At 47.5% G+C, this 19401-nt stretch overlaps 3 protein-coding genes across 3 annotated transcripts; 2 read left to right on the forward strand and 1 right to left on the reverse strand.

Moving 5' to 3' along the window:
• Positions 1-538: 538 nt before the first annotated feature.
• H6S33_003178 (uncharacterized protein) lies at positions 539-1478 on the forward strand (the record flags this gene model as incomplete). Its single annotated transcript, XM_044834539.1, has 3 exons — positions 539-603; positions 755-1317; positions 1384-1478. 3 exons carry the CDS (start codon positions 539-541, stop codon positions 1476-1478), a joined length of 723 nt encoding a protein of 240 aa, XP_044692385.1.
• A 136-nt stretch (positions 1479-1614) lies between these two features.
• H6S33_003179 (uncharacterized protein) lies at positions 1615-2666 on the reverse strand (the record flags this gene model as incomplete). Its single annotated transcript, XM_044834540.1, has 3 exons — positions 1615-2085; positions 2188-2313; positions 2409-2666. 3 exons carry the CDS (start codon positions 2664-2666, stop codon positions 1615-1617), a joined length of 855 nt encoding a protein of 284 aa, XP_044692386.1.
• Positions 2667-13647: 10981 nt separating this feature from the next.
• On the forward strand, positions 13648-17644 carry H6S33_003180 (uncharacterized protein; the record flags this gene model as incomplete). The annotated part of the gene is made up of 5 exons (XM_044834541.1): positions 13648-13681; positions 14031-14208; positions 14319-17203; positions 17262-17377; positions 17432-17644. 5 exons carry the CDS (start codon positions 13648-13650, stop codon positions 17642-17644), a joined length of 3426 nt encoding a protein of 1141 aa, XP_044692387.1.
• Positions 17645-19401: the final 1757 nt, after the last annotated feature.

Consider the following 19401-nt stretch of genomic DNA (forward strand, 5'->3'; position numbering starts at 1 on the left):
TTGCTCCGAAACAATTAGGAGGAGGAGAAGAAGAAGGGGGGGGGTGGAAATACCGGATTTCTTAGTCGTGGCTGAATATGAGTTTTGTAAATCTGTTTTGCTACAGGTACTAACTCTAGATATGCTAGTTGCAGAAAATAATTGTGAGTGGTAAAGATAAATATAAACAAATTTTTCCTCTGTAACCACTCCGTTCTTATCGTGTTCCTTGCCAGGGTTTAGAGGTTATTGATTCATGCCGTATCACTCGGCGGAAACGACCTGAATTCCTCGCATGTTCACATTCACACTGTTTGCATCTCTAGTGCCAACCTGACCCTTAAAGTAGCAACAATCTAGAATTCTGAACCTCAACCACTCCTCACGGAGTCCTGACGTTGAGACAAGACTTCTGCATGCTTGGCAGGGTGCAGAGCCGCACTTCTACCCCACCACGCATGTGCACTACCCCGCCTGTATCCCATAGCGCGTCCCCAATATCAAAAAAGCAACCGGGCACAATATCACTCGTCCATATACTCATAACAGCGCTGCAATAATGGCTTCACCACTAGAGCCCACCAGCGAGCACCTAAACCCCAGCAAGCTGGGCACCAAGGAATAGTGGGTCCCCCCCCCCCCTCCCCTCCCCTCCCTCCCCTCCCCTCCCTCCCCTCCCCAGCTGCAGGCACAAGCCATGGCCATTTGCAATTAGAGATCTCAATATCTATCTACATGTACCCATATCTCCTACTAACACCCGCAAGAACCACAGCTGGGACCAAGCCTACGAAACCGAATCCCACAACTTCTCCGCCGACCCCACCAACGAAGGGCAAATCTGGTTCGACGAGTCCGACGCCGAGTCGCGCATCCTCCGCTACCTCTCCACCCAGGACCTGCCCGCCTCAACATCCTTCCTCGACGTTGGCACGGGCAACGGACACCTGCTGTTCGAGCTGGTCGAGAGCGGCGAGTATGATGGGGGTGCCATGGTGGGGATCGATTACTCGCCCAAGGCTGTGGAGCTCGCAGAGAAGATATCTGTGGAGAGAGGCGTGCAGGAGAGGGTGAGGTTTGTCGTCGCGGATTGTGTGAAGGATGAGTTGAGTGCGGCGGAGTGGGTGCCACAGGGCGGCTTTGGGGTCGTGCTGGATAAGGGGACGTTTGATGCGATTTCGCTCAGTGGGGAGGTGCTTGGGGATGGGAGCGGGAGGAGGCTGTATGAGGGGTATGCGCAGGGGGTGGTGGGCGTGATGGCGAGGGGCGGGTTGTTGGTTGTTACTAGCTGTAATTGGACGGAGGAGGAGCTGAGGGCGAAGTTGTTGGTGAATCAAGGTGAGTACTAGTGGATGTGTTTGTGGGTTGAGGTGTTTGGAGGGAGTGCTAATAGCTGTGTGACAGATTTGGAGTATCACGGGAAGATATCCTATCCGTCTTTCTCGTTTGGGGGAAAGACGGGGCAGACTATATCCTCAATCTGTTTCCGTAGGAAGTAGATCATAGCAGTGTAAATAGAATAGAATAATAAAAGGTCTATAATTCCAGAGCACTTAGAAACGATTGTGGTATTTATCTCTAGCTAGCATGCACCGCACAACAGTAAAATCTACAAAACTCCCCAAGCCCACGCATTCACAACCTCCTATGCCTAAACACCCCAATGGCCAACCACTGCTTCCTCTCCACCGGGTCCTCAAACCCTCTATCCCTAACCCACGGCCTCTCCACCCCCTCCGTATTTCTCTCCCTGATGGGTCCCACCAGCTCCAGCCCGGCCCTCTCCGCAGCGTCAAAGAAGCTCGCAACCTTTGCCCTCCCGGTGTGGTACCCGGCAATTGCGAGACAGAGGCCGCCGTCTTTAGCCAGTAGATGTGCGATCGACTTGCTCAGATTGTCGTGCTGCCAGTCCATCCAGAAGCAGTCGGCCGCAATGACCCGTGTGAACCCGCCCGGGTTCGCCGTACACAGATCGTCGCTGAGCTCGCCCCACATGTGGCCGGCGACGGACACTCGCTGGCGGTCGGGTGGGGCGGTGATGTTGGTGTCGATGTTTTGGCTGATGTTGCTGATGATCTCGTCTGCGGGATAGTCTGATATTACCGTCTGCAATGTTTGACAGGTTTCTTTAGTTCAAAATGTTCCCTTCCCTCAATAAAACCAATAAACCAATAAACCAATAACGAATCCCGGACAAGGTCAATATACCTGTTTAGCTCCTGCAAGCACTGATATGATACTTGGCAGCCCCGCGCCCGCCCCCATCTCAACTACCGTTTGGTCCTTGACATCAAACTCGCCTTCCGTGATCATCTCAGCAGCTTGAACACCCGCCTATATTCCCAGACAAACCTGCCGCATGTTGATCCCTCATTAGCCCCTTCCCCCCACGCAGAAATCCTCAAAAGCCGCCGCGTCATAAAAAACACTTTATAACCGGCGGACGGAGCTATATTACGTGCATTCCAAAGAAAGTGCGAAAAGAGGCTGTTGTTCTCCTTGTCCGGGTCTGATAGGCGCAGCTTTATGTCGCCGTATACATCGGACTTGTAGAGGACATAGTGGCCGGGCTCGCCGTGCTGGTTGCGCGCTTCGGCGAAGATGGTGAAGATGGACTGCTCGAAGATATCGACGTCCTCAGTCTCACTGCCACTGTTCTCAAGCTCAACGACCTTGTTGGTGAGCATTGTATTGCTGGGGGTAGAAATTTATGTAGTCGAGAGCACGAGGTGGAGGGATAATGCGTCGTCGAAACAAGTTTTACTGTTTTACTGCTTTAGTACTGCAGTTACCCCACATACAAATCAATTATGACGGCGGGGTGGTGGATGCAAACCGTGGTTTTGGGCTGTTGTAGTCAGACGAGGACCGAACCCATCTCTTGGCAACTCTCCCACTCTGGTTAGCGGCTGGTGCCGACGGGGCCAATGATTCGCCAGCTGCATCTCATTCGGGAAATGTCGGACTGGTCATTGGACGTCGTTAGTAAAACAGGTTTGTCACTATTGGGATAGGCACCAGTTACTCTAGAAAGCTTCTTTCGGAAGGCTTTCTTGTAACTCACTCGCCACTCGTTAGAGTACCACTGCGCTCGACGAGGTGTGCCGTTACCTAGATAAATTAATAGCGCATAGTGCTCAATAAATCGGCCGTTTCTTGTCCTATACCTTGCAATAGAATAGTATGGATGTATCTGCAAGGTAGAGTGCTTAATTTCTACCCTCATCTGCTGTGTTCGACATGCACTGTAAATCCTGTTCAAGGCCACATATACTGAAGGTCATGTCAAGGTACCAGCCGCATTGCAGCGTTGTAGAAGTTAGCGAGCAAGCTTATGTCACTCCTGTTACTGCTCAACGGCTGCCTACGTCCGGGAACGTGGATCGCCAGCACGCAATATCGATACATGCATTAAAGATGGTGTGGGGGGGCTATATTCGAGTAGAAATATTAGCCTGGTAGTAACTTGGAGACATGCAGATCTGGCCTGAGTAACGGGCGGGTACCGGTTCACAGCCATCATCTCTATTCCATGTCCGTTAAAAGACAGATCCACGGGGAATCTTATTCACTGTCTGACACAGCTGTACAGTGCAAAGGCTGCAAGGGTAGATAGTAAGAGTCTGCGTCCGTTTTACACCCCGTGCACGTGTGGCATAATATATATTAACTTTGGAAGACTCACAACGAATGGCCATGGGCACATACATTCTGTACCCTGTGCTTCTAGCCCACATATCGTAACCCCGTGTCCACTGACCGTGTACGATATTTAGGCTTATTCTCTGACATGGCCGTACTCATGTCGAACCAGTATTTCCTGTGATTCGTGTGTGCCGGTGGGTTAGCTGCTTATATGACTCTTGATATAATAACAAGGCTTGGAAAACGTTACGTAAACTCAAAACCTACCGGCCTTGAAAAAAAAAAAAAGAAAAAAAAGAACTATCAAGCATATATCAGAGAACTGACGGCCTAGTAGGCATAGATTTATTTTTTTTGAGCTCATGATGCCTAAATACGTCTGCAACCTTGCGCTGCATAAGGTTAATTGCACAACTATTAGTGATCATGTGCTATCACTCGCATAACATAAACTTTCAAAGTTAAGCTTTTGCGCCGTAGGACAAGATATATGAATAATTGGGCTCATTTTAATAAATATTTACCTAATTGGGCTCCGAAAATGATCTTCGGGGAAGTCACCTCTGACAGGTCGGAGTCACCCGAGTGATGTCTCGTGATTAAGGCTCTGAGTAAACCTTGGGTGCCGGCCAGTTAGTTACCAACCATCTGGAGACGCATCAACGTAAAGTATTCCTTTTTAGTGATGAGGAGGGTAGAACGGTCACAACAAGCGTGACTAAACACAGTTTCTCGAGTCACATTAGTGACTTTGCGTAACAAGAGTACATGTACTCACTTAAATACCTTGTAGGGTAGACAAATTATTACGACAGAAATGGAAATTATAAGTCATTCCGTGCATAGCCTTTCATATAGTTCAAAGCTTATAGTTATAATAGCGGATCTTGGACCACACATTTTTATAACGGTCTAGTGGTTCTTAGAGGCTCGGATCGACCGGGCACTAGTAATTAACATCCCAACCTTCGGGATCCCCAGACCCAGGAAAGCCCATAGGATAAGACAAAAAGTAATATAATAATTGGCCCAATGTATAGGCGCTAGTAATGTGGCTTGAGTGAAAAGAGAAACTACCATAGATACTCGGGGCAGGTAAAAAGTACCGGACAATGCAGGTTTGTGGTTCACCAATGGGTGTGCGTGCTAGGCGTGAGCTACTGCAAAAAACCCCAGAGACAAAACTTGCATTGTCCGGTACTTTTTACCTGCCCCGAGTACCCTTGGAGCCCACATACGTACAGGCTGACGCAGGGGACATTGCAATGGTGGTTCCGGTGAGACTTCCTGATATGCAAGATAGAGATGCATGACTTCCTCATCTTATAGTTTAATTTCCTTTTGAACATGGATCATAAGCTGAAATGGGATTCCCATCTCGCCGAGCTTGATTACTTGTGCTCTGGTATGACTATACTCATTGGAGTCATAGAACATCACTCGTTCTTTAAGCACATTTTATGATGTGCCCTCAACTTGCGAGTTAAAGGATGTTTCCACCAACTTCATAGAGCATTTATTCTAGACTACCCAGATGTAACGAGCAGCATGCAAGAAGTTGAGTAACTCAACTACGCATCGATATAAGCACGTGCAGCGCCAGGCAGGGTAACATGGTGTCAGTAGCTGTTGTAAAGTCCCTAGCTGAAGAATCGCCGGTCCTGTCACTGGTACGGATCGAGATCGGGGTTCGAAAAAGCAACCCTAGAATATACCAACCAAGCATTTCAATACCACCGTTAAAACCGTCAAAAGAAAAGAAAAAGCACCGTTCGTCACGACTAACCTACCCGTAAATTAGTCTACTGCGTGCCCAAAGCCTCTCCGTTGGTCTTTTTCCTAAACGTCACCTCAATGGTTTTTCCGCAGGGTGAATTCATGAAGGGCGAAGGGTGTCGCTTTTAGCCGGACACACCGTTGTCATTACAGGCTGCAGCTAGCTACAGCACAAACAAACTGTGGAGAACTGTGCGAGACGACTGCTTAAATGAATGTGATACCTGTCTAAGACTGGGCCGAGCCAGAAGTGAATAGATCGAGTCCAAACTATGACCCTCGCCGCTTGGAAGCAGAGAATAATCGATCCTAATACTCCTTCACGATGGCCATAAAGACGTGCCGGAACTGCAGAACTAATCATTTCGCGACAGACTACCCATGCTCTAGGGCTACCATTCGAAGGGTTTCAAACAGCCCAACTTTCCGCAAAGGTCCGATTTCATTTGTTTACTTCCGAAGGGACCCGGAATGGATGGAGGCTCTAGAGTTCGCCTTATCACTCGGCCTGCCTGATAATCGAAAAGGTGTGTAGTCGCTAGAGGATCGAGTCTCATGGCTAGATCGAGTCTTATGCATCCATGGCTTGAAAATGGGTGCAATATGATAACACCGTTATCAAATGCTGCAGGCATTCATCGACGCGTGGTGAGCAGGCATTGTTACACGCCGTTCTGTAGCTTCGCAATGGTACAAAGTCTAGAGATCACTTCCGTGATAGGATACTATGGCCACGTTTACGCTCTCATCCATTTGAGCAACAACAGGGCTTAACCTAAGTTTGAACGTTTCTTATACTTGTGTTTTTCCGGCATGAAGCCGGGAGAACGACAGACAAACGCAAATGAAGCCGAGTTGTTGATATGTTGATGCATAGCATAAATTCATTTTATACCTATTTATTGCGACAAGTAATTCCTACTGGCTCGAAGTGGGTTATCCTCTCGAGTCCTAGGCTCATGGTTTCGAGAGTATGTACCTATGTAGGTACGTTCAATCGTAAACTTAGCTGAATCGTGAGGATCAGTACCTGCAGACCGACGGCTACCTATATAAAAAGTATTAACATATGAGACTAACCCCTCCCCCAGACATCAAACATCAGTTTACATTCCCAAAGAGAATCATCACCCGTAGGAAAGAAATGGACTGACTCCTAAGTTTGATCCTCTTGATTTTGCGTCCAAGGAGTCGATCTTCAGCTGCACATGGGAAACGTGTTCTCGCAGAACTGATAAAAGCGTCTCACAGAACGCAAATAGACCCGCTTAGCTGTAGATCATCACCCTGGATATTTTCTTCTGTCGTCTATGCGGGGGGTAGCCAGTAATCATCTATGCTGCAATCAATTGATTATTTTTACAATCCACGATGCATGGATCCCTAGCCATAATCTGGAGTCTAGATGTAAGGGCCCACCCAACAGGTACCAGACCAGGACATTAAGACCAACATACCTGACTGGGGACGCACGGACTCAAGAAAGCACGATCCAATAAAGTATTATGAAAGCGCCGGACAGCCATTTTCTCGATTGCTAATATTTAGGGCGTTGATAAGATATTCATACTGATTTGAAACAGAAATGAATTTAGATAATGCGCTGTGCTGATTTATATTGAAGATAGGTTGACATGCAGTGAGTTCCCAGGATGAAGGGGTTATTTGATAGATCTTTTGTGAAATGCCACCTCTGTGGGAGTGTCAACGGAATATTGGTTGAGCTAGTCTAAGACTGAGAACTGCGCGTGCTGCAGCTGCTGAGGAGTTCTAGCAACGTCATCAACATCCTCAGTCCTCGTTTTTTTTTTCCTTTTTTTCCCCTCCGCCGTTGTTTAACAATCCCTCTACTCCATCCTTCTTGCTGGAGCCACTAAATGGGATGTGTTCATTACTACGCACCAAATCCTCTACTTTTCAAGGTGTCTTTTCTGAGCCTGTTATAAAACCTTTGAGTATTCTTCGTGCTGTTACAGCTAATCTACTAGCTAATAATCCAATCCTGCATAATTATAAGACCCAGTAACTCCGGTGGAATCTAAGCCAATACTGGTCATGATATGTGAGTGACAACACAGAGTCACCTCTGTTTATCCACAGAGATAATATCACCTCCTTATGAAGTTTCAGGAGATAAATATGATAAACGACACGTACTTGGGGAAGAACGAGGAAACATGTGGATCTTACGTTATGATACAGGAGTGTTATTTAATTTCTTGGTAGACTCGATCCCCGTCCCGCCGCCGCCGCCGCCAACGATTGCCGAGATACCTAACGCTCTTCTGGAAACAAACTAAAGCCGCCGGTCTTCGGAAAATACGAAGCCGTATGTCCCAGGCTGAATATAGAAAGACCTAAGGTATGTAGCACAAAGACAGACATGCTCTACGGTCTACCTATGTATGTACCTACATGTAAGAATCCCGGTCAAAATAACCGGGGCGTCATAATCACGGAACATTCGGATTTGATCGTTCCACCTCGGTCCAATTTCGGCCGTGTCACCAAGGCATTGGGCCTAGGGTGATAAAAGTTACCTTTATGATCATTTCCCTCCCTAAGCTAGAATTGGCGATGGGTGATGCCTAATGATTCCCGTAAGTAAACAACGTCAAAAATTTATTATAGCTATAAAGGCCTCAATAACGTCATGAATAGGGACTCCGTAGCTCAAATATCATTTTTGCCCTTGGGTTACTGGCCTTTGCATTATGATAGTCTACGAAAGATACACAGCCCGTCTCTGGGCAGACAAGGCATTTCCTAAGAATGATGAAGCCCATAAATTTCTTCAATCAGCCCAATTACATGAAGTTTGAACTCATACACATCGAACAAATCTGTGTCACTGGATCCTCAGGTATCTCTACATACTGGCAACAAGCAGAATTAATTCTATGAACTCAGCAAACCTTAATTTTCCGAAACTGGGTGCCACCACAGTGAAAAGGCAAAAAAAAGGGTCAACCCTGAGTCCCGGAGTCGGCATACCCGACCCTAGCCACTCAACCCTACCGCAGTTAACGCGTGGGTACCCTGGGATTTATTTCTTTTTCGTGGTAGAGTACTCACGACAGGCATGAAGTACCCGAATATGCAGCTGCAAGTTTTTGGTGTATTTTTGACTTCTACTCCAATGGAAATTGCAGATTAGGACGTGCATTTTCGGGTACTTATTACCTGCCGCGAGTAGAGGCGGGACCAGATGACATCAACTATTCAGCAATCGGAATGGTTTGGTTTGCGGAATTTTCGCGAATGGGTGCCTACATGCCTGGTCCGTGCAACGATACGATACAACAGTGTTTTAAAAATGCCCGCCGGATGCCCGCCTTTCCCGCCTTGGCCGAAGCTGGAGAAATGCTTACTAATGCAGCCCCGTTGTTCGGACAGGGCCTTCCAAATTCCTGCATTTGGCTTTTGTAGGTGCACCATGTCTTTAGGCAAGGGGAGTTGTTCCTATCCCAGAGCACGTTCCCCTTGACCACGACAACACTTTGAAGCAGCTCTTGTTGTTGTCCTCTCCTCCGAAGAGTCAGCAGATCATGTGGACATCACATTGATAACAGTCTAGCTAGATTGGCTGTATCTTAGGCGGGCTGCAGTTACGGTCTTCACTTTTTTTTTTTGGCTACATATGTTGAGGTACTCCATGAACGAGACGAGCCAATTGCGCCATGCATGCATTAGAGAGTTCCGAGAACGAAGCGTTGAGAAAAAGAAGACAAGACAAGACAAGACAAGGAAGCTAGGAGGAATGAAAACTCTGCCGGGGCAAAGGGGAAGGATGCCCCCAAGTTGGGATATTTGGAAGATTAGAGTTAACGGGCACGCTGGTTTGCAGGTTCCTGTGTTCCGGAGTTTGGACCGGATTATATACATAGGTTTCACATCACTCAATTCGTCGAAAACAATTATTTAGGGAACAAAAACGAACGAACTTAACTTCGAAGACCGACTTGGAAAATCAAAGGATTTTGATTAAATAAGCACTTGTATGGTCTAAAAGCCAATTTGAAACTTTTGAAACTTTTGATGCCTACATTTTTGCCTACATCCCGGCGCATGCGCAGTCACTCGCTTGTTTTCTCTCGCGCTTGGAAAATTAGTAACCAAAGAAAAAGTCATAGGGCCAACCAGGTCAAAATCAACTTCAAGTTTGAAGAATCAACTAACTAACGGAGCTCCTAGAGTGAGCTAGTTTTGTTTGTAGGTGATATTTAGTGTTAGTAGAGAAAATTTCTCTCTCTATTCTTTGAAATTGGTCGAGGCTCAACAAAACGAAGGAGCGAACCAGCTTTCTTCCCGTCGTTTCGACAAGACAACATGTAACACGATGCTACATACATTACGTAGAGGGAAATGTGGGGGAATACACAAATACGCACAAAGAAATCTTTGATTATTTATTTCCTCCTCATCACCTTCAAACGAAGGAATAGAGGGATGGCAGGCCGGTAGACTGGAGACGAACGTTGAACTCGGGTCCGTTGTACCAAATCCAGCGGCCAGGGCGGCGAGCAGAACGCAGGTCAGGTGCTACCACATCAGTGCTGGTGAGCATGATTGCTATGTCTTGATGGATTGAATAAGGGTCTGAAACGAGAAAAAAAAACATGTCACGAGAGCCTGTAAGCTGAAGATAGATGGTTCACTATTCAGATGAGACGGATGTTGGTTGTTCCGGTATTGTACCTACAATGACTCTAACCTATCATCACAACAAAACCTATTGACAACTAGAGGAAACAACTGTCACGCCCCCCATGAAACATCCCTTTCTTCTGTCTCTGGATAACGTGGCTACATACACCATGACGAACGACGAGATTCAGGAATATATCGTTCTTGATCGAAAGGGAAAAACGATATTGTTAATAGGATCGATCTTGTACTCTACCGGTAAGCGGTCTACAACGTCTTGCATGCACCCTTTGTTGGTACATGGAGTACCTAGAACAGTTAGGGGTTTTGAGCGCCATCTGCGTCTAAGACACACCACTTCTAAATGCTACTGCAGCAAGGCCTGGATTTTATCGGAACCGTGGGAATCGTTCAAGTAAAGTGTAATAACCTCAGAAATCTTATTGCAAGTTAGTATAATTGAAGCCTTAGGATCGTATCTAATCATTAGGGCGAACTCGGAAGTATTTATGATGATATAGGGACGGTAGATATGGGCACTTAGTTGTAGCTACATGTATGTCTGAGTAGAGGTTACTACATGTACCTCCCTATTATCATCAATACTTGCACATGATTCGCGCGCACAGAACGCGGGGAAGCGGGGCTAGGGGCGGATATATTTTATGACAACTCGTTTTTTTCTTTTGGTGGTAATTCTCGATAAGAATTGCTTTTGAGGGGGAGGAGGTTCAAAATTTAGTCTTGGGCTGGTGAACCTGAACCTGGAGGTTTTTTTTTTTTTTTTTTTTTGCTTTCAACCTCCTCTCGGGAGTTGGTGGAACGCAAGGAAGAGGAAGAGCTTGATGGGATCTTCGTGCAAGGTTCGCAAGGAGAGAAGATGGGTAGGAAGGGTCCATCTCGCATCCGGACCAGGCTGAATGAAGCTGGAAAACGTAAGCGATGGAGGGGAAATTGACGTCAAAAGAAAAGATCTCCGGTCAACATATCTGTAAGAAGATACGCTATTAACTCTAGAACCGTGATGTGTGGACAGGGCATGGTAACTGCGCGTAAAGTGGTGTGGTTCACATTCCACTCCAGCCTTAGAGAGAACGACTGAACAAGGAGAGATTTACCTCAGGGTATTAGTATGAGCAGCATACCAGGCTACAGCCAGTACTCTAGAGTACTCTACTCTAGAGTACTCTACCCTAGAGTACTCTACCCTAGAGTAAGCGCATGAAGAAGACAGGATGAAACAAGTTTCGAGGCTTGAATGGGTAATTATACGGCGTGCTAGTTACCGTACTGGGTGCATCAGGCTCAAGCAGTTACCCGCAAAATAGTAGTTCATCTGAGCGTGGGGAGAGAGAAAGATCAGAGAGAGGGATAGCCCTGTATGTATGTAGACCATTATGTGGGAGGCTTCCCGGGGAGATATCTTGGAGCGGAAATTGAAGTGATGATGATGAAGTACTTGGGGTGGGGTTATTATCATTTTTATTTTCTCCTGTCGAAACATCTGATCAGTCTGATTTGAATTCCCGGCGGGCGCTCATGAAGCCTGAGGCCGGGAAAGCCGGGGGTGACGGTTTTTATGAAGCAGCGTTATGAAGCGGCGAAGAGGGGGTTTTCAGGAGATCTCCAGTAGATGATTAGGTATGAGAATGCCAGATGATGATGATGGAGGTGAGTTGTGAGTGGATGAGAAGCTGAGGGACAGACACAAGTCAGATTTGCCTCTGTCGAGCAGCTCCCCATTGAATAAGGTTTTAGGAGACGGTGAACGGACCCGTGAGGCAGACTACCGTATGTAGGTACAATGTAACATGTGCTCTAGCTCTAGATACATACATGATCCATCCATACGATGTAGTCCGTGAAGGGACCGGGACCTGAGAAGACGAAGAAGCAGGTAGGAAACCGAACCTAGCTTGGTTTGGTGTTGCTGCTGTGAGTTGTTACTCACTTGGGGCTTGCTGTGGTACAGGCAGGACAGGACAGGAAGACAAGGTCATGAACATGTGTTCAAGTAGGACGTTATTGATCTTTTTCGGGAGAGGTTCGTGATACATACCGAGATGAATCGTCTTGTTCATCGATGCATCTGGATGTTGGTCTCTATGATTCGATACAGGTACCGACAGGCACCTGCTTACCTACATAATACCACTTTGACCTTTTTATCAAGTCGTTCCAAACATTGGGCCTAACTCGTTTGCGAGTCTTCTCCTTCCTCAGTGAGAATTAATCCCAATATCATTCGGGGTTTACGGCAGTGGGTAGCTCTGGATGTACCGTTCCTCCTGCTACTCCTGCTCCTGCTCCCCAGGTCTCTCGGGTGGTTGCCCGGCCGGCCTTTAGTCGTTGAATCCGTCAGTTATCCGTCACCCTCGCTTGGCTACATTCAGTTCTATTCCTGGGTTGGGCTGGGGGGCCGTTCAAGCAAAGAGCCTCTTTGTGTCTGTCTCTCTCCCCACAACCCAAGCAGGCACGCACTAAGGCAAGTAAGTATTCTGCTTGCCCACAGTAAGTAAGACGCCAGCCACCGCTAGGTCCTGCCTGGTCCACCACTCTCTCTCACTACTACCGCTGCCTGATACCTGCCTGCTACCACCGCCGCGGATACGGAGTGAGTGAGGGCGTGAGTGATAGTTAGAGAACCTAGAGAGAGAACGCCGCGCTGCACAACAAGCAGGCACACTCACTCGTTCACGCTTCTTTCTGTGACTCTATCATCTGGCGCCTATAGTCCCAACTGTCTACAACACATCACGCTCACGATCTATCCATCCTTCTATTCCTCTCTCACCACCTCTCTTTCTCACATCCCCCATCCCCCATCTTCAATCTTCCTCCCTCCCTCCCTCTATACCTCCCTCTCTCCACCTCGCATACTCCCATAATCCCCGTCATAGGCGCCGTCTTTGTTGCACTCGTCTGATCTATTGCCACCGCTGCCCAGTGTTCAACCAAGACTTCCAAGCAGCAGCAGCATCAACCAGTACCCGCAGAGTAGCATTAGCAAAAAACAACAATACAATAGAACTCACTTCACTCTCTAATCAGTGCAGATTAAAACTTTCGCTACGGTCACTGGCACTCACTCACTGCACTCCACATTTCCGCCTGTCTATCAATCAATCAATAATCCAGCCAGCCAGACAGACAGCCATACACCATCACTGCCCCCCCCCCCCCCCCCCCCCCGGTCACCCCCAACCTCCCACTCATAATCCATAAGCCCCCCTCCCCCCCACCTCTCCCGGCCCTCCATATCTTACCCACCATCCCTTCTGAATTACATAGACAGCCTGCATTTTAAATCTCCCGTCGACAAAACCGGCCGGCTAAGCAAGGCGATATAATCCTGAACCCATCCTGCGGACCTTTTCTTCAGTTTTTTTTTATTGTATCATACATTACCCTTTACCAACCCGCGCGACGAACAGAAGAAAAAAGATTACAAAAAAGACAATTTACAGAAAGTGATAGGAAAGACAGCACAGATCGCAAGAGAAACAGATTCGTGGAACTCTCTCTTGGCTCTCTGCGTCGTTTTTCTTACCACCAATTCTACAATTCGAGATTCGAGTCTTCTAGCTTTGAGAGTATTTAATGGAAGGACTCACAGTCTCGAATAATCGCAATGGTGAGTCTCAACATTATTTTCCGTGGTTGGGAGTAAAGTGCACCTTTTTTGTTCCATGTCAGTGCCAGTGCCCTGGGAAAGAGAGGAGCACAAGATAGAGAGAGACAGTGTTCCCCCAAATATCTCATTTCCCCAATAACTATTCTTTCTATCTTTTTCAGAGGGTGGTAAAGGAAAAAATATGGAAAGAAAGCTGCTGCCCTCCCCCGCCCCCCTTCCTTCGCTCTCTTGTCTGTCTCTCCCCCGCAGAGTGCGTGGCCTATGTACGGCATGTTGTACATGCACGATCACAACTCTATGTACTTGCTTATCGACAACGGCCCATGCTGACGACTTCCCCCCAACGCAGGCGAAGGCTCAGACTCTTTGGGCGAGATCATTCGACCCAAATCTACTCCACCAGTAAAATCAGCCAGCCTTAATTTCCCCCCCAGCGGTAACGACGCCGGCTCTTTATCGGTTCGCCCAAGGATACGGTTCTCGATAGATTCTGGTGCTCCACAACGGATCGTCGATCCCTTATCTCAGTATGTTGTTGTTTCTCATAAGCTTTTTTTTTGTCTATCCTCAATCCATTGGAGGTAATTTCTAGAGCTCTTGAGAAGCTGAACGGTTTTTTCTTCTTTTGTATTTCTAGTAGTCCAGTAGCCATTGGTGAAGGTGACCATTTGTACACTTCCGGCCTACGACGGATACGACAGCAAGTGGCCCCCCCTCCTGGCGCGCAGACCTTCGTTATCCCCAATTCCATGCACTCAAAGTCAGTGCCTGGAACCCGAGTAAATTCAATCTCATTCCCCACCTCGCCAACGCTGGGGTCATGCGAGGACCTTGCACGCTTTCCAACAGAGTCGCTACATTCATTCTCGTTTGCAAATCAGTCTGAAGATCTCATCCATAGCAGACAAAACATCCTTAAGCGAAGTATTGAATTCATGAGGGACAAACTGGGATGGGGAACGCAATCCCCCATGATAGCGTCCGCCCAAGCCAGGATCGATGGTGACGACGAGGTAGCAAGTATAATAGATCTGCTGCAAAAAGCTCAGCTTTTGTCCGAGGAGAACACCCCACTGATGTCAGGGCCAATCACGGGGCCTGCTGAGGTAGATGGGAATCCCTTTGAGCAGAGTTTTGGACCTACGGCTTCTTCGAAGGAGAAGAGGGGAATTGGCGCGACTATATCTGCAAGCTCTATCAACGGAATGGGGGCTAGATCTGAGGGCACATCCCGCTCCACAACCAACGAGTCGACATCAACCTCACACAGCTCCCCACCTCCGACTCGAAGAGCCAGTCTGAAGAGGACCTATACCGATACGACGCCTCTAACGGTGCAGACGAAGCTTTACGAGGCACTCGCACAGCCGTACCTAGCCTCCGATGTCCCAATGTCTGCGAACGGGATGGGCCCGCGACCAATGATGAGCAAATCCTCCGTCCACGGTCATACAAGCCGGTACACTCCTGCGTCACAAGCGATTTTCACAACCGAAGCGCACCACCCCTGGACAATCTTGGCCGCCAACGATTTGGCTTGCCTGGTTTTCGGTGTCACCAAAGCTGAGGTTCGGAAGATTGGGATTCTGGAGGTTGTCAGGGAGGAGCGCCGGGAGTGGCTCGCAGCTAAACTTAATTCTGGAGAGAATTCCTCAATGTCGTTCCCCTACCCCCACAGCCATCACGGGTCACCGAACGTCACCGGAGCGATGTTACAGAATGGCACGTTCGCTGGAAACAGGAGATCCAAGACCGATGTATTCTATACCAGTTCCCCACGGAAAAATGGCGACTTACCCAATGGCGGAAACGTAACCCTTCACCATCCACAAAACAAGTCGAGGGGAGTAATTCTATGCGGGGACGTCGTACCGATCCAAAAGCGGAACGGTAACACCGGAGCCGCCAGTTTGTGGGTGAAGGAGAAGAAGGGAGGACTAATCTGGGTTTTGGAGGAGATCAGCGAGGATGTAGCATTCTTGTACGTTTCAGAGGAGGAAGGCACAAAAGGAATGGCCATGCGCTTCACCGGCAACGTCAAGAACATCTTTGGAGAGGAGACTTTTCCCGAGACTGGTGTCGACGTTTCTGACATGATTCCGATGATTCCCAAGAGAGCTGATGGATGCGTCGACATGGATCAGACTGCCATGATTCATCAGTTTACAGCGATAAGCATAGATGGAATGGCGATTCCCTGCGGTGTCGAGCCTTTACCTGACCGAAAAGCCCTTAGAGTCTCGTCGTTCCCCCACATTGCCGGTATCATCGTGCTCTCGGCTTCAACTCTGAGAATCACGAGCTCTAATGCTGTGTTTTCTGCTGCGCTTTTTGGGCAGTTGACACCGGTTGGGCTCGACATCAACGAGTTGATTCCGCAGTTCGACCGAATTCTCAGGTTCCTCGTAGATGAGGACGGTGTTAATCTCGTAGATGGTATGGTCATCCCTGAGCATTCCTTCCGAAAAGCAAAGGCTATGATTGCTTTGAGGGATGGCAAGGAGGACGCGATCGCAGTTTTCTCAAAATCAAGTGGTCTTCCCGCCAGGCATCGTGATGGCGCGGAGTTGAAGGTAGATGTTCAGATGAGGGTTGTGATGTCAGAATCAAAAGATAGGGAAGAGGTCATGATTGTAGATGATGAGGATGAGCGAAATGGTACTACAGAGAAGGGCCAGCTTGTGTACGCACTTTGGATCACGTACTCCCGACACCTACACGCGGCATCCCTGGACGTAGATCCAGCCTCTGCAGCTTCTCGACGACCGCTGACACCACCCAAGAGACCTAGCCCAGGTCAGCCGAGCACCCCCACAGTTCCCAACTCACCTGAGGACCCAGGCTCTCCCGCCAGTCTATTAAGGGAGCTCGACGCCATTCAACAGTCCCCAACCCCACCAAGCTCCGACGACGAGTGTCCGTCCCCCACCACCCTCAAACACGTACCCTCAACTGCATCTATCGGAATGTCTAAACGAAAGAAGGCTATCTCAGACTTTGTGATCCTGGAGGAAATGGGCCAGGGAGCTTATGGTCAAGTCAAGCTTGCAAGATACAAGAGAAACCATGCAAAGCGCGTCGTCCTCAAATATGTCACCAAACGCCGCATTCTCGTCGATACATGGACGCGGGACCGAAGACTTGGAACTGTTCCTTTGGAGATTCACGTTCTGGACTACCTACGAAGAGACGGACTTAAGCACCCCAATATCGTCGAGATGACCGATTTCTTTGAGGACGACATCAACTACTACATCGAGATGGTCCCTCACGGCCTTCCTGGAATGGATTTGTTCGACTACATCGAGCTGAAGGTCAACATGGACGAGGACGAGTGCAGAAGCATCTTCGTGCAGGTGGCTAGGGCACTTCATCATTTGCATATCAAAGCGGGTGTTGTGCACAGAGACATCAAGGATGAGAACGTGGTTTTGGACGGCGAGGGCAACATCAAGGTCATCGATTTCGGAAGCGCTGCTTACATTCGGAACGGGCCTTTTGATGTCTTCGTTGGTACTATTGGTATGTGTTGACTCCTGCGAATTTTGAGGGAAATAAAAATTGACTAACAATAACTTAGACTACGCTGCTCCTGAAGTCCTCGCCGGAAAATCTTACAAGGGCAAAGAACAAGATGTTTGGGCGTTGGGTGTTTTACTCTACACCATCTGCTACAAGGAGAACCCGTTCTACAACGTGAGTCACTCTAAAAATAATTCTTCAGGATTACTTTCTAATCGAAATGTAAAGATCGATGAAATTATGGATCGCGAACTCCGGATTCCCTTCGTCATGTCTGAGACCTCGCTCGACTTAATCCGGTTGATGCTCGACCGCGACGTTGAGCGAAGACCAACAATCGAAAAGGTTCTGGCCCATCCCTGGTTTGCAGATCTTCCTGGACCGGAGGAAGCGCTCTTGGCCGAATCACCTGTATTGGCCAGCTCTAGAAAAGAAGACTAAAGAAAAGAAAAGAAAGGGGAAGAACGCGCGACTTCGTCACAGGACATGTATAGTACAGGGAAGATGTGTATGCGTTTGTCTCCATTCTAGACGGGATTGGACCTGGCGACTGGGCGCGAGGTTGGGTGCAAGGTCATCGATAAAACTAGCTTTTCGTTGCTTCTTTTCCTTTGCTTTTTTTCTGCTTCTTTTTGCTTGGAAATGGGGTTTCGTTTTGGCGAGTTGGGGACTTAGGTTTTTTCTTTTTTCTTTCTTTTGTTGCTTTTTCTCTCCCTTTCTACTTACTTTTCTCATCGTGCCTAGGCTTTTCAAAAGATTTGCTTTTGGTTTCTCTGGTAGAACAATACCTACTAGAATTTGTTACGTTCTGTGTAAAGACTTTTTAGTTTACTTTTTTTTGAGAGTTCTTTCTTTTTGTTTACTTTTTTTTTATACTCGTATTTCCTCGTTTTTTTTTTTTTTTTTTTTTTTGTTTTTTTCAGCGCAAAGATGGGAACTGGAGTCGATTACGGGTTTTCGTTATGTTAAACTGGGAAATTTGCAATTGCATTCATTGCATGAGAGGAAGAGACGTATGAGGAAATTCAACGAAGAAGAAGTGGGGACAAAAAAAAGAGAAGATTGTTCTTTTTTTACGGAAAAATACAATGTGGATTCGATTCATTCTTTGATGTTTCTTGATCTTTAATTTACTACTATGCGGGTTTTTGCTGGTATACTTATGTTGGATGGGCCTATGTTTATGGAGGCCGGAGTTATGGGTTCATTATCACAAGATGAGAAGGGAGATTGGTTAAAGTTTACTTACTACTACTGTTGTTTAATAAATATACCACATTTCGATTAACTAAATCCCATATGCGTTGATTGTCTCCTTCCACAACATTGAATATCGTCACTTGTTATTGACCAATCCATGACATCAACATGAGCGAGTCGAGTCCCAGAGACAAAGATAAGGTACAGCTGGAATAGAAACCGAGTGGACTGTCGTTAGTTATTGTCTCGGAAGGTTATTACATCGTGAAGATCCCCAACCTTCCCACCACAACCGAAGTAAGACCCAGCGATAAGCTCTTTTCCCCACCCACCATCAACCAAGATCTCACTCGCGGGGGAAGGCCACGTTGTTTTATGGGATCCACGCAAATGGGCCGGTGGGTTTCACATGGGATTTTGTCGACAACGACAAAGCTTAATAAGGAGGATATGTATGAGGTGAGACAGCAGAATGTTGTCTAGGAAACAAGATTTCTCTCTGCCGGCTTTGCCGGTGCGAACAGCTTGATCCTTAGAATAAAAAGAAACACTCAGCTAGCTGAGGGGAAGCTGGTGCTGACTGGCATGAAGGATAAAACGACGAACTAATTGCTATGGGGGCTGCGAGCTGCTTGCTGGCTGGATTGGACAGCTAGAAGTGGAATCGCAACGCAAATCAAACCTTAGCCTTAATTATGTGGGAGCGAATTATGTTTCCCTCTCTGGCTCTTCTGGAGAATAACGTTTTACTGGTGGGGATTCTTTGCGGTGTCATGGTGGTCGTATGCATGACTGAGCACTGACGTTGATATATTAATAGAGAATGAAATGCAGAAAGGAATCGTCCCTGCCAAGCCTGTATTTCCCTGCAAATCATCTTTCAGAGTTTATAGACTCTTCCCTCTCTATATATACTGCTCTGTATATTGAGGTCTGTACAGCTATAGGGTATTAAGACTTCTTCATGGGGCAACGCCACACGGCCATGACTTCCCAAC

This window comes from Morchella sextelata (genome assembly GCF_020137385.1).
Source record: "Morchella sextelata strain SCLS chromosome Unknown scls_14, whole genome shotgun sequence".
In the NCBI taxonomy this organism is placed as follows: domain Eukaryota; kingdom Fungi; phylum Ascomycota; class Pezizomycetes; order Pezizales; family Morchellaceae; genus Morchella; species Morchella sextelata.